The 16,402-nt window shown below is 37.1% G+C and overlaps 1 protein-coding gene across 1 annotated transcript in view; it reads left to right on the top strand.

The window, feature by feature from the left end:
- Window positions 1-14,722, top strand: part of TENM3 (teneurin transmembrane protein 3) — a 666,217-nt gene extending 651,495 nt beyond the window's left edge. Inside the window, exons 32-35 of the mRNA XM_053940099.1 lie at window positions 3,650-3,946; window positions 5,139-6,750; window positions 8,528-8,658; window positions 11,115-14,722. Of these exons, the coding sequence (XP_053796074.1) occupies window positions 3,650-3,946; window positions 5,139-6,750; window positions 8,528-8,658; window positions 11,115-11,870 (2,796 nt within the window). The 3' untranslated portion in view covers window positions 11,871-14,722. The remainder of the gene's footprint in view (window positions 1-3,649; window positions 3,947-5,138; window positions 6,751-8,527; window positions 8,659-11,114) is intronic.
- The last annotated feature ends 1,680 nt before the right edge of the window (window positions 14,723-16,402 follow it).

Genomic DNA, 16,402 nt, shown 5'->3' with positions numbered 1-16,402 from the left:
ATTAATGTTTTGTGAAATTGATTTACATGGAAAGATATTACCAAAATGTCAGTTGGGGGTGGATAGGGGGATGGAGGAGAGCAGAAAAAGAAAGCGAGCGAAAGAAGAACAGGAATAATTTATGGAGCTCGTAATTTCTGTGTACAGACAGATATGTCATCAACATTTTTCTGCAAAGAAGACAAATGTAGACAAGAAACAGTGACAAAATGTATTGCCAGTAAAGGTACTCATCTCTGTGATACTCACTGTTATTTTTACGTAGAATCTAACATGAAAAAGTACACTGTCAGGTACTCTCTTGGTTTTCTATCTTGTATTAGTTCTACACAGTACTAGTAATCTTTCTAAAAAAATTAATTAGAATTATGTTGCCCTTCCTCAACAGTGTACAGTCAATCTTGATTTTGTTCTGACTTGGTTTGTAATTGTTCAGTAAGCTAGTTCCTCTCTGGAGCTGTATGTTAAATGCATGTAATGTATACATATATATATATATATGTATATATATATATATTTATATATATAATGTATAATGTTATATACATGTAATGTAATATAAGGTGGTTGTAGGCCAAGGTCCTGCCAGTCCTCTGCATGAAAGAGCCTTTTTAGGGCCTTTGTACTGAGGGTCTCAGGGGTCTCAGATAAAGGACCTGTCTCAAGGGATGCACCCAGAATAGACAGGTAACACAGACAAGGGAGCTCACAAGAGGAGTCTCCTCTTGAAACTTGACATACTCCAAGCTATGCAGAGGTCCCCAGTTTTCACATTACCTCTTGAGTTTCTCTGTAAGACACAGCAATATATTCCTACTCCTAAAAGAGGAATCACAGACAGATTTCATACTTCTCACTGGAAAGAAAAACAGGAATTAAAGTAGAGGAGGATAGATGAAGACGTAAATTACTGAAACGTATCAGGACAGTAGGTAAGGACTGTCAAAAGACTCAGTTTTGTGTCATTAAGTGTTTCTTCACTGGAAATTTCCTTGAGTACGTTTTTTATCATGAAATCCAGAGGTTTCAAAAGTATTTGGAGTGTGGTTATCTTGGACACAATAAAAACATTCAACTTGTCCTCTAAAAGTGTTTTTCTAGCAGAGATGTTATTAAAAAGCACTTTAGAGGAAAGCACTGCTTTAGCTGTGTTATTCCAGCCCTACACTGCCCAATGAAACAAGCTATATTACCAAAACTCACTGTTACTTTAATTGCCATCTCTATTGTAAGAATAGGCAAGCACAACCAAAATTTCACCAAAAGCTCACATGCCTGAATGCAAGAGCTCTGTCAGCGAAGTCTGAAAGCATGAAACTGGCTGTAACAAGAAGTATTTCCTTTCCTTCTCCTCATAATCTGCCCTTACACAGACCAGACAGATGGGAAGTGAAAAGGCAAGGAATGTTATCATCCCAGTTAGCAGCTAGGGCAGTGAGACAGCAGATTAAGTACTTTGTTGCAATTTATACAGGAAGGATATGCTTAGCCAAGAAATTAACCACAATTGCTTGTACATCTGCCTTAACCATAAAACCACCCTTCTTTCTTTGCCAGTTCAGAAATCAGAAGATTCCATTTTAACTTCAGTGTCTAATCTCGAGAGGTGGACAAGAAAATTTATAAAAATCATAATTAAATGTAAAATAAGGAAGGGGAGGTGGAGAGAAAGGGAAGGAAAAAAATCAGAGAAGCAAAACAGGCAGGGACATGCAGAGATGAGTGCAGGGAGACACTGGGAAAAAAAAAAGCCAGATAAAGAAAATTTTTTAATTAATTTAGGTAAATGAGCTAATATTAGATGGTGGAAAATTTAAAGAAAAACTCCCCGAAAACAAGTAAAAAAATGTATTACAAAAAAAGGAGTTGAATGGAAGCACTTCACAGCTAAGTTTAACCTACTTCTGGATTCAGTCTTGTAGCATTAATTTTTCAGATTATATTTAAGTAACTTTTGATGGTTCATTAAATAGGCAAAACAGTTTTTCTGCATCTGCTAGACTTAGTGTTCTTTATTTAGGAGATTTACATGAAAGTGTGATTTTTTTTTCCTAAATTGATAGTGCAGATTCTCGTCATGCCAATGATTTCATATAAACAAAGAAAAAAGTGTTGTACATAAATAGAGAGACAGAGCAGAAGACAGTATTTGGAGGAACTTTTTTCCTATTTGCCTATAACCTATCACCAGCACTTTAGTACTTTTTATACCAATAATAAAGGATCTAATTTATATTGATCTTTCAGAAGCTTATCAGCCTCAGGGTATAAGTACCAACATCCATGGCATATGGAGTTTTGAACATGCAGCCTGAAAAATGCAAAAATCTTCCATTCATTTCTTTGGTGTATCCCTATCTATTCTCTTGTTATTTTCTGAATGTTATTTAGCCATCTTTTTTCACCCTTCATAATGTACGTATGAGGTACTTAAAACGGAATTTGAAAAAATTCTTAATACACATAGCTCTCTGTCCATTTCTACCCTACTTCCCACATGTTCGCAAAATACAGTGTTGAAAAAAACTCAGTTATCAGTTTTTCACCGCACGTGGGACAACTTTAAAAAGACACAGCGGATACAGAAATGGTTTACAGATAACAAAGATATCCTTGAGGCCTGTTGGAGAACACTAAAGCACAATTCAGTGCTGAGAGGAATGGAGAAGTGCAAAGATACTGATACAGGAAAAGAAAACCAGACATTTTCCTTTTATAAATTCAAAAATGAGAGCTAATTCAATGAAACTGAAAGTTGACATATTTTGAACACTAAAGGGAGGTGGGGGTGGATTTCAGTGTAAAAATATTACATAGAAATCACTATCCATCACTGTAGATTACATATATCAATAACAAGCTTTTCAACATAAATGTATCTATGGCTTTATTTAATAAAGCCCTAATAAAACTAAGGCTTTATTTTCAAATCAAAATACTAATAAATTTCAAAGTATTTTTTACTGTTTTTCAATGGTCCAGTAGTCTTCCAGTCATTTATGGCTTTAAATGGTCAGTTAACTAGGAGAAGGATATAATCCTCTACTAAGGATTTCACCCTTACAAATACATTGCAGCAGTGGATAGTATACTGAGTTAAATTTCCATTTGATCCTGAAGGGAAATGCCTATGTTCTAAAAACTGTTTAAACCTTAATTTGAAGATCTAACATGCTTTTGAAGATCTTAATCTTGTATTTACTATTTTGAAAAATACTTGCTATGAACAACTGGGATTCAGTTCTTTCTTAGCATGATTGTTATGAATTGGAAAAGCAGTTGCTGGGAGGATATTTTGACAATAATTTGTAGATATACTTCAGACTGCCTACAAAAGAAGTAGTTTGTATTGAAATGACCCCATTTATTACAAAAGTTTTCAGTACACCACATCTTAAGAGTTGATTAAGCATCAAGAAAGAAAACATTGCAACAAATTCTGAGCCCTCTCTTCATATAACCTGACCTTCTAAGGTAGATACTATTATAGTGCCTTACAGTTATATCAAGAAGTAGCTAAAATACTTTACAGATACAGGAAATCAATCATTATAAATGGTATTTAAAGAATAGCTAGCATTGTGGAAATAACAGGTGGCTGGGGTTTGAACAGCATGATTTATTGTGTCATTTTGTTTGCTTTAAAAAGGTTAATGGCAGAAACCTCCTTTCAGTTGACTTTGATCGAACCACGAAGACAGAAAAGATCTACGATGACCACCGTAAATTCCTGCTGAGAATTGCCTACGACACGTCAGGGCACCCCACCCTGTGGCTCCCGAGCAGCAAGCTGATGGCTGTCAATGTTACCTATTCATCCACAGGTCAAATAGGCAGCATACAGCGAGGCACGACTAGTGAAAAAATAGAGTATGATGGACAGGGAAGGATAGTGTCTAGAGTGTTTGCTGATGGGAAAACCTGGAGTTACACATACTTGGAAAAGGTAAAGAACACTCAGGTTTTTTTAAATGCTTGGAACGTGCTGAAATTCTGCAGCACCTCACTGCTGCGTACAAAGCAAAAATAGGTAGTAGAAGCACATTGCAATTTTCTAAGTATCAACATGTGATTCCAAGGGGAATGTTTCATTCCACAGATACATAATCATGCTGTAGGTAATTGCTAGGAATTGATGTGGTTTTAAATTATTTAGGCCACTGACTAACAAGAAGCATCTGCATTTACCTTTTATCTTAACACTTAAAATAAGGTACAGGGACTATCTGCAATTCAATTCAACTGAAAATAATTTGTTTGCTAATGCTCCACTGTTGCAGGCTTTTTTCACTACCAAGAAAAGCTCTTTTTTCTAAATAGTTACAACTGACAGTTTGTACTTGCTATATGTTGTAGCATCAAAACAAGGGATAGGCAAAAGATTAGGAACCAATACATATGTAACAATTACTGAATGATAGCTCTCCTTTTAGAAATATCTGTCAAAATCACCCTTGTGAGATATGCAGAAAGAGAATCCATTTCTTTTAGGGGTTTAAATATATTTCTGTTGAAGATGTTGCTCAGCAAATACTGTTTACTAGTTACCACAGACATAATTTAATCAAGACCTATGATACATAATAGCCATGTATTAGGAAAATGTCAGAATAATTCAAGCAGCTCCTTTCAATATGAATAATCAAACAATTGTTTTACCTATGTCTCAAAAGCTTACAGAACAAGAGCACAGTATTCAGAGATCTCAGGCTAGACAAGTTCTTCAAAATCATCTCTAATTGTAGGGAAGAAATTGTATCTCCCATATGTTGTTCTCCTCGTGAGTTAATGGCTCTAAGACAGTTTTACTTCTTCCCATATTAAACATGACTTATCTGAATCCATTGACAATCTGCTGTTTAGCTGTGAATGCTTGATAAAAGAGTGATACAGTCATAACAAGTAGCAAATTATGAATGTGGAACTACTAATTACAGAACCCCTTACAATTAAGCATACAAGTAAATTAGGCAGGGAGATGTTAACAACATCTAAGGTCAATGATAACTCAATTAAAGAGGAGATAATTTTCTCAAGTGGGAATGTCACATTTTTGTGAAGAAATAGTATCAGTATATGGCGGGAGGGGAGATACTGCACCATTTGTCACATGATAAAAATCTGTTCTTAATTTTCAGTCAATGGTTCTTCTGCTCCATAGCCAACGGCAGTATATCTTCGAATATGATTTGTTGGATCGGCTTTCCGCTGTCACCATGCCCAGTGTTGCTCGTCATACCATGCAGACTATCCGCTCCATCGGCTATTACCGGAATATATACAACCCCCCGGAAAGCAATGCTTCTGTTATAATGGACTACAACGAGGAAGGGCAGCTCCTTCAAACTGCTTTCCTGGGGACAAGCCGGAGAGTATTATTCAAGTACAGACGGCAGACCAAGCTCTCAGAAATTTTATATGATAGTACAAGAGTTAGTTTTACTTATGATGAGACAGCAGGAGTCCTGAAAACAGTAAACCTCCAAAGCGATGGTTTTATCTGCACCATTAGATACAGACAAATTGGCCCGTTGATTGACAGACAGATTTTCCGCTTTAGTGAAGACGGAATGGTAAATGCCCGATTTGACTACAGCTATGACAATAGCTTCAGAGTGACTAGCATGCAAGGTGTCATCAATGAAACCCCATTGCCTATTGATCTCTACCAGTTTGACGATATCTCTGGCAAAGTTGAACAGTTTGGAAAATTTGGAGTTATATATTATGATATTAACCAGATCATTTCAACAGCTGTAATGACATACACAAAACACTTCGACGCACATGGGCGCATCAAGGAAATTCAGTATGAAATATTTCGGTCATTAATGTATTGGATTACAATTCAGTATGATAACATGGGACGAGTGACGAAAAGAGAAATTAAGATTGGGCCATTTGCCAACACCACTAAATATGCTTACGAATATGATGTAGATGGTCAGCTCCAGACAGTTTATCTGAATGAGAAAATAATGTGGCGATACAACTATGACCTGAATGGCAACCTGCACTTGCTCAACCCCAGCAGCAGCGCCCGTTTGACACCACTTCGGTACGACCTGAGAGACAGAATAACTCGACTGGGAGATGTACAGTACAGGTTAGATGAAGACGGGTTTCTGCGTCAGAGGGGTACCGAAATCTTTGAATACAGTTCAAAGGGCCTTCTTACTCGAGTTTATAGCAAAGGCAGTGGGTGGACAGTGATTTATCGTTATGATGGACTTGGACGACGAGTTTCCAGTAAAACTAGCCTTGGGCAGCATCTCCAGTTCTTTTACGCAGACCTTACCTACCCAACTAGGATAACTCATGTGTATAACCACTCCAGTTCTGAAATCACATCTCTATACTATGATCTGCAAGGACATCTTTTTGCCATGGAAATTAGCAGTGGAGATGAGTTTTACATTGCATCAGACAATACAGGGACACCACTGGCTGTTTTCAGTAGCAATGGTCTCATGCTTAAACAAATTCAATACACTGCTTATGGAGAGATCTATTTTGACTCTAACCTTGACTTCCAGCTGGTAATTGGATTCCATGGAGGCTTATATGACCCACTGACCAAACTAGTCCACTTTGGAGAAAGAGATTATGATATACTGGCAGGCCGGTGGACAACACCTGATATTGAAATCTGGAAGAGAATTGGGAAGGATCCAGCTCCTTTTAATTTGTACATGTTTAGAAATAACAACCCAGCCAGTAAAATACACGATGTGAAGGATTATATCACAGGTAAGAGAAGGTTACTTGATTGCAGCTTGGGGATGCTGGATCTACAGGCATCCAATTTAGACTGTAGGCAGGAAGGGTCTTTCTTTGATCAGTTTAAGACACCAGCATCACAGAAAATATTCACTGGAAGTTGGTTGATATTTTCCAGTGTAGACTTTTGCAAGGCTTCTAATGTAAATTGCTCAATAAGCTTCAGGGCTAGCACAAAATAATGTGTACACAGCCAGGTGCAGGAAAGGAGGAGTAGGACAGTACAGAAAAAGGATTGAACTTCTCTTTTGGCAAAAAAAGGTGCTAACATGCTTACTTTTATATCTCAATTCTTAGAGAACCTATAAGCTTTTTGTTGTTCTAGAGTTAGTGATGTGTAGTGTTTTCCATTATTCTACATACCAAAAATCTGACTGCACGACACCAGAATTTTTGGAAAAATGTACGGCTCTGATACATTTGATTTTTTGTATTTGAATTAAATGTAAATAATCCAAAATACACAGACATTGCCAGTCTACAGGAAGGGCTCAGCCCCACTTACTGTGAGACTACCACTTAGAAGAGCATCCTGGGAATCAAGTGGGTTTGCATTCATTTTACAAACAGCAGCTATTAAGTGGGTTGCTAGCAGGCTGCCTGGGAGTAAGAATAAAAGCAGACCTCTGAATGTGTCCTCTTTTAGCAGCATGTGCTGTAGGGCATGCAGTTGGAATCAGATTCTTTGTGCCATTGAAAATCATGCACTTAGTTCATAAATTGCCCTCAAAATACAGTTTTGGTTCTTTTCTTAACATCTTTGATGTCTGAAATGCACAGGCAGACACTGCTTATATAAGGTTATTATTCCAATTTGTAATTTGGCTGACTGGCAGTTTTAGATGCAACACCTCATGAGGCATAGCATTTATTTGAAAATGTTAGAAATTATTTTTAGATAAACATTTTTTATTCTTTTAATTTTTGGAAAAATCTGCTTCCTTATTCCACATATTGTGAGCTTTCTTAAATAAAAATTATTAGGCTTGGTAAGGAGCACTCTGCCAACCTCTAAGCTTAGTTTTTGTGGAAGATAGAGTAAAAAAACAGGAAACAAGGCAGAGAACTTTTTCTTGCCAAACAATTGTTAACTGATCATTGGCACCCCTAATTTATTTTTAACAGAACATAACATGTATCATAAATAATGTTATCTAATGATAATTTGGTATCCTGTCTGCTTACTGATGCATTTCATTAGTTGTTCATTTCATCGATCCCACATCATCTTGAAGAGGAGCAGATTTCTCTTGAATCAACAAAAAATATCTGCCAAATCATTTAAAAGGTAATTGGCCATATAGGTGCTATTTTAGGAGTAGTTTGAAGGCATTACAATAACACACACCAAAAGGACAGGATGTGCTCTGCAGTACTTTTTTTTTTTTTTGGCTTTGTTTAAAAGTATTGATAATGAAGGTATGACATAAAGCATGTTTAACCTAACCATGAATTCCAGTTACCCCTTAACTGCACTGCCATAATTGTTCTGGAAGTCACCAAGGCCATCAGAATCTAATTGCTGAAGTCTGCAATGCCTTTCAACTGAGCCTAGTGCAACTCTTATATAGAATAGACATTTTCTTTTAAGTTTAGAACTCTCAGTTTGCTGTATAGGTTTGCTGTTTCCATACAAAAAGAAATCAACTATGCCAAAAGCTATTATATGTAAAAATTGTGTGGTTGCTAAATACAGAACAATTCTAATATTTTTCTCTCTTTTTTTCTTATAATTATTCCCTTTTAGATGTTAACAGCTGGCTGGTGACATTTGGCTTCCATCTGCACAATGCCATCCCTGGCTTCCCTGTTCCAAAATTTGATTTAACAGAACCTTCTTATGAACTTGTGAAGAGCCAGCAATGGGAAGACATTCCAGTAAGAAACAAAACTAAACATACAAATTGAACAAGATAGAATGTTCCCTTCTATTCAGATCTTATAAGGCATGGATAATTCTGACAGCCAGGGTTATTTGCTAAGTTCAATCCGAACTTAGTACCTTTATCTAGTTTCAAAAGAAGTTAAGAAATTACATATGGAGGGTTTATTACAGATTTGCTAAGTTGGGTACTATTTTATAAAAGATTTTGTTTGCTTTTAGCAATTATAAAAATTTTAAAAGACAATAATCAATGAAAAGTTTAAGATGCTCTAAAGATGTCTAATTTCCATAGCAGAAACTACAAAGATTATATTTGTACTAGCATTCTGCCTGAAGACAGTAACTGAACACTGTAGTAAAAAGAGATGGTGAAATAAACAGAAGAAGAGGTGATATAACATACCCATACCAGGCACCACTATAATTTTGCTTCCTTTTAATATTAACCATGTGTTATGGATACAATGTGTTATATGTAAAGATAAAATATTGAAACTGAAATTACCTGAGGTAAATCCTACTATATCACATAAAACTCTTATGAAGTTATAATATATAACTTATATAAGTTATAATATATATATATATATATATACATCTGCTTATGAAGTCTTTGAAAGCAAAAAAAATGAACTTTCATCCTGAAAACTTGCTACGGTTTTAAAGAATGAAGGAAATGCATGTGGAAGTTAAATCTAAGTCTGCCATTTAAGATAATTGTATTTACAAATTAGGCTTACTCAAAGATCAAATACTCGCAAAAATCCTATTGTTTTTGGTTTAGAAGGAAGAATTAAGAGACATTAAAATGGGTGATCCCATTCTAAGCAGTCAAAGAAAAGATCTCTTTTTACAAGAATCATGATAGAGAATGTTACAAAACTTAAAGATGATACAAACTTTACAAATCCCACAATCTAATGTAGACCAAAAGTCCTTAGAATGGTGGCCCAGCAGAAGTAAACATACGGAAGGAAACTAACTTTGCATTCAGGAAGTTAATTCGTTTAGTTAGTTGGTTGATTGGTTAGTTAGTTAGTTTTAGTTAGTTTTAGTTAATTAGTTTGTTTGTTTGTTTGTTCGTTCGTTTTTAACAGCAAGGAATTGAGTAATAGGGAGAGACTTTAGAGCCCAGCATGAGACTAATGTCTCCCATGAGCAACAGAAGCAGTGAAGGAGGAGCATGGCAAGCACTCCAGTTGTATTGGGAGATAAGAGACCTGTCATCAGGCATGGCTGTGAAGAACAATCAGACGTTGTTTAGGTCTCAAAGTTAGGTCTCAAAAGCTAAAGAATGAAATCATCCTCTAACACTAGCAAAGTCATACCAGGAATAGAACCAGTCTGGTCAAAGAGATGAGGACAGACAGCTAGTTGTCAAAAATCTTCAGGAGAGAGCTCAATAACATGAGGAATGCCAGGAGCACATGACATGACAGAACAAGACACACATGATAGGAAAACAATGCTTCAAAATTCTCATGTAGGAAGAAGCTGCAACTCTGATATTCACTGATGAACAAGCAAATGCAGAAGAAGGCAGAAGTAAACACATAAACCACTTGGTATTTTGAAACATTCTGGAGTGAGTGAGCTTTACTGAGCTCTGAGGATACGTGTTAAAAAAAACCAAACTTTATCATAATAGAAGTTGCTATAGCATCTTACTGCTCTCACTGATGATTGCTGTCTACAATATATTTTGTGCTCAATAGCTTTCATGTAGGATTTACAACAGCTGAAATCCATACTCATTAGCAAATGCAGACCAAAATCTGCCACATTCAATAAGAATGGAGAGTCCAAATTAATTCATAATTCCCTCAGGAGTTATCCCCTCCAGAAAGCTACCCTTGTGGCAAAACAAAGAAACCTTTACAAGAGCAGGTGGTGACAGGACTAGGGAGAACAGGTTCAAATTGAAAGAGAGTAGGTTTAGATTACATATTAGGACAAAATTCCTACTGTGAGGGTGGTGAGGCCCTGAAACAAGCTGCCCAGGGAAGTTATGGATGTCCTATCACTGAAGGTGTTCGAGGCCAGGTTGGATGAGGCTTTGAGCAACCTGGTCTATTTGAAGGTGTCCCACAGTAGGGGGTTGGAACTAGATGATTTTCAAGATCTCCTTCCAAACCAAACCATTCTGATTCTTGTGGTTATGTATTGGCATTGCAAGTCTGTCCTGTGCAGCCCAGTAAGTAGCCTCTGAAGTTAAAGCTGATTTTTGTGCAGGTTCTCAGGGAGACAAAGAGTAAAAGCAGTAAACATTAGCAAAATAGTCTTGTAACTCAGCAGAACAAGCAGTATGCAGATCTAATTAACTCCTTGGCACTGTCAGTTGTGGCATATCCTGTTGTTGTCCATGGGCAGCACACCAAGAAATCCTGGCTGTTTGGCATTTAGGGGGCTACAGATGGCTGGTAAAACTTCTGTCTGTTCTTGTTTACAGCCAATTTCTGGAGTGCAACAACAAGTGGCGAGACAAGCAAAGGCTTTCCTTTCCCTGGGAAAGATGGCAGAAGTGCAGGTCAGCAGACGGAAATCCAGCGGAGAAAAGTCGTGGCTGTGGTTTGCCACGGTGAAGTCTCTGATTGGCAAAGGAGTGATGCTCGCTGTCAATCAAGGCAAAGTGCAAACAAATGTGCTCAACATTGCTAATGAGGACTGCATAAAAGTGGCAGCTGTTTTGAACAACGCTTACTACCTAGAAAACTTGCATTTCACTGTGGAGGGAAAGGACACACACTATTTTATCAAGACCACCTCCCCTGAGAGTGACCTTGGGACACTGAGGCTGACAAGTGGGCGTAAGGCCCTGGAGAATGGCATCAATGTCACTGTTTCCCAGTCCACCACTGTGGTGAACGGCAGGACTCGTAGGTTTGCTGATGTTGAAATGCAATACGGTGCTCTAGCGCTTCACGTCCGCTATGGCATGACACTTGATGAGGAAAAGGCCCGGATACTGGAGCAAGCCAGGCAAAGAGCTCTTTCCAGTGCCTGGGCCAGAGAACAACAGAGAGTAAGAGATGGAGAGGAAGGCGCCAGGTTGTGGACAGAAGGAGAAAAGAGGCAGTTGCTAAGTGCTGGAAAGGTACAAGGATACGATGGGTACTATGTACTCTCTGTGGAGCAATATCCAGAATTAGCAGACAGCGCTAACAATATACAGTTCCTCAGACAAAGTGAGATAGGAAAGAGGTAACACACTGGCTTAGCTCAGGCTGCCAAAGAGACTGTGTACCAGTGTCTTCTAAAAAGGAGACCAAACTGTTTTGCTGCATTACTACTTGAGCCTAAGCTTACATCTTTGCTCAGATTTTTTCTGTAGCACAATCCAGACTCTGTAACAAAAAGAGCGCCTTCTGGAAGAATGATACTGCTAATGACAAAACTTTTTTTTTTCTCAATGACCTTAAAGGTGATCTGCTTTAAAGAATATGTTTACATATGCATATCGCTGCACTCAAGTTGGACTGAAAAATATTAAAAAAAAAAAAAGAAGAAAAAAAGAAAATAAAAAGGCCTACAGATTTTGCAACAGGCTGTTTCTTTGAGGCACTGTATTTAATTAAGATACAGACCCAAACAGTGATTCCAAATATTACTGAATTGTTGACCTTTGCTTACAAGAAGTAGTCTCTTTCTTTCTCTCTCTCTTTTTCTCTCTCTTTCTCACTGCATAGGATGTGGTATATATCTGTTAATTTTAAAACATGGGGCAAAAATTACTGTTTATAGACAACCCAACTGCATTAAACTGTGCTGCTTTCTAAAAGGACATTGGCACAAGTGACTTATGCTACCATGGGAATTTAATAATGGATTTTACAATGCTAACATGGTTTGCCTTGGGGGGAAAATGGCAAGTAGAATCCTTGTTGCATATAAGCAAAGGAAACCCTGATTTTTTTGTAAATTATGTGAGACAAGTTGTTTATGGATTTTTATATGAATTACAATTTACTGTACATCAAATATTAGTCTCAGAGGAGTTAATTTATGTAAAGTGTTTAAAAAAGTTTATACTTAAAAATAAAATGATAAAAACATGTGCTGTGTGTGATTTTTTTTAAAGAAAAAGGAATTGCACCTTTTATGTTATAGCTGTACAGTATAAAGGATTATATTGTAGAGATATAACAGTGATGACTAATGTCCAAAAGTGTTAATATTTTTGTATTAGGTTTAAAGCTGTGCATCTATCACTCTGCTGATAGGATGGGACACTCCACAAAGTGGCTGGCTGAATCAGACCACAGCTCCTTCCCCTCCCTCTCCTGTCACCCAGGCCAGTGCCACTTCATCAGTCATTGTTAGAAGGCACAGTAACCAAATAAGTCTCATTTAGTATGATGGAAGACTTTAATAGGTTGGGGTTTCCTTGTCTTTTTCCAGCCCTAATGTAATAAATGGACATTTATTCATACCAGGTGGGGTTTCTGTTGGTTTTTTAGAAGCTTTGTTTCACAATGGAGGAATAGTGTCTCAGGTGCTTGGCAAATTGTATGTAGAAGAAGAAGAAGAAATGATGTAGTTTCATCCAGTTATGTCAACTTTGTCTTCTGTATAATACAGCTCTTTTAGGTGTTAATAACTCCAGATAGAAGAAGCGTACCTCTGACCTGATGCTACAGAATTGCTCTTTAGGCAGGCAGGCTGTTCAGTAGGTTCATCTCCTGGCCTTCAGCTGGCAGATCAAATCTCATTACTGTGAACACAACCTGGGGATGGAGAGGAAGGTCCAGTTCTAGTGCCTAGACTGCATCTCCACACCACTGCATAGATTTGACACGCTCTGCTCCAAGGCCCAGTATATTTGCTGCAGGAAGAACTGAAGTGTGCAGCTGGTTCCTTATAGGAAGCCTGTGGTGGCATCTATGGCATCTGTTCTACATCTTGGCTGAAACCATTCTTAGAGCTTTAGTCTCATAAGCACTAAATTCAGCCACAAAAATAAATATTTTTAAGATGAGACAAAATTGGGGGTTTTGATGTTCATTGAAATATACACAGTATTTCTATCCATGTATTATAATGACAGAACATAGTAAGTGAACGTGTCTTAACTATGAATGGTTCAAGTGGATGTAATAAAAATAGTTTTCTAACTGCTTTGTATTCTGAGAGTCTATGGTATTACATACTCTAAATTGCACATTAGGATTGTTTGATAAACAGATTTGAATTTCTCCCAGCCAAGTCGCTACCGAATCTACAGTATCAGTGCTATTACTGTATATGTGTATTTGGTAGAACATACAGAATTAATTACACATATAATGAATGCTAATCATCTATTAGAATTAAAGCACAGATTAGTTGTTAGTACTTTTACCCTTGAAGCTTGAGGGCCCTAAATTTAGAGAGGATGGTATTTCAGACCCCAGAGGTGTGTCATTGAGCTACGTATTCTTTTTAAAAGATGTAAAATGCTAGGTGTTTGCAGTTCTGTTGGGTGGCTCTTCCACAGCACTGTATTTAGCATGCTGTAAGTGCTCTCTGTTGAAATAGGCTCATATTCTAAATTATGTCCAATGTTTCTGTTCTGTTTGAATATGAAAAGCTTGTATAACATGTCAACATTGAAATATATCTTCTACTTGGCGCATACCAGTCCCTTCTCCTTTGTTCTGGCACCAATAAACAACAAATTATAGTATCTGTTGGTGATCATTTTAGATACAGTCGAATCAAGCCAATTAGTGGCCTTGTTAGTAGGTATAATGAGCCTATTTCTTGCTAAAAAAGACCTGTGATCTGGACATGTTCCTGCAGGAAATAGTGACCTTGGGGAATAAAGAAACAAAAGATCTTTTTAAAGAAAAAATATGCATAATTAAAGAAGCATATTACAAAAATAAGAAAAAAAGAAAGGAGATTCTAAGTATTTTAGACAATGCCAGTCAAAATGCTATCCTGATATTTTGAGATGTATATTTCGTCTGATTTGTATTGTTCTTTTAATTTGCCTTCTTAACTTTATATGTGTCCTGAATTTTCCACAAATTGATAACTATAGATTGCATCTAGGCTTTCCAATAAAAGCCAACCCAACGTGTGTGTCTGTGTGTGTTTATATTTGGGTTTTTTAAACCTGTATGTCAGATATTGCATCTACGCTGCCACTTTTCTCGTATCGAAGCAACAAAGTGATCCCCTTGCACTCGTATTGATTCATTTGCTTCACAGTTGGCAGTATCTTTTTTTTTACTCTATCCAATGGCTTCATCTGCTAACTCAGCAAAGTGAATTACTCCATGGGATCTCTCAGGGGAACAACTTTAGAGAAAACATTAAATATACCTCCACAAAGCCAAATCTTTCATAGATAAGGAAAGACAAAGAACAACAAAAAAATCACTTAGAAATGTTTTCTCTCTTATCCTCTGAGTAAAAATATGACAAAAAGTACTTGATTATAAAGAATTAGATTGGCACTGGTAGTTACATATATACACAGAAGAGATCCTTCAATCTGCATTTAGGCCCCTTTGCAGAAACTGCTGACTTCAGCACTGCTCTTCGTCAAGAGACTGCTTTCATTTTAGTTGGAACAGGCAGACTTCACCACATTCACTTTGTAGTGACAACCTTGAGTTGGTAACATGTTGATCCAGCACTAATCAGGTCACTGCTTCGCTAACTATGGCCTAATTTTGTTATTAAAAAAAAAAAAATGGCAGTAAGAGATCTTTGTATGTTTACACTTGGGAGGTGAGAGATTTGCACTTGACAAGGGGGAAAAAAATGCCAGTTACCACTGCCACTCTTCTGAGGCATTTCTAAAGTGATGGCTGAAAGGCCGTAAAAGAAAAAAACACTTCATAAAATAACAGTTAAAATTGTCTACGAGAGAATAGGCAGAGAATCAGATGACAAAATGCTTGAATTCTGTTTTCAGAAAAAAAAAGAAGGGAAAAGCTTCTGTAAGTGTTGATACCTTGGTATACTGCTATGGCCAGAAGGGCAAGCTATGGCTTTACATATGGGCAGCTTGAGAACCTTTAAGAAAAAGAGGAAGAAACGCATGCATAATTCTTTGGGGATGGCAAAGCAGAGGCACTTACTAGAAACAGCTTCTAAGCAGCTTATTAGAAGCTGCTTATTTGACACTTATTAGAAGCTGCCAAGGTTAAAAATAAACCAAAGCACAGAGCATCATCCCACAGCATGAACTGAACAGCACAGACACAGTGATATCATACCCCTAGCTGCAAAGCCACATCCAAACCCCCCAAACTAATCAGCTTCTCATCTACAATCAATCAGTTCTAAGGACTAAATAATAAGATACAAGCCTTATAAAACTAAATTGATCTTTACAAACACAAGTTGCTGGGACTCAGTGATACAAAACAAAAAAACAAAAAAAAAAAGCCAAACTAAAACTGATAAAAACCAAAATGTAAACCAGTTAATTGATGAGTATGTGCCAATTCTTCCCCCTAGGAAAAAAGGAGCACGTGGTCTATAGCTGTCATGCTGACAGAGCTTCAGACTTCATTTTTTACCTCTGAAGTTTTTAGCTTTGTGACTGACCACATAAGGCAAATTTAACTGTGAGTACCTAGGCTAGACCTATTCAAAAAGTCAAAATACTAATAATAGGTAAATCCCTGCTCATCCCCCCCCACCCCATCCCATTTTTCAGCAGAAGTAACAAAAATAAGGATTCTAGGTCTAAATTAGGTGCACTACAAAAAGCTGAAAAAAAGCAGCTTTTCTGTTCAACCA

This window comes from Vidua chalybeata, chromosome 4 (genome assembly GCF_026979565.1).
Source record: "Vidua chalybeata isolate OUT-0048 chromosome 4, bVidCha1 merged haplotype, whole genome shotgun sequence".
NCBI classification, from domain to species: Eukaryota; Metazoa; Chordata; class Aves; order Passeriformes; family Viduidae; genus Vidua; species Vidua chalybeata.
This window is presented reverse-complemented; position numbering and strand designations above follow the sequence as displayed.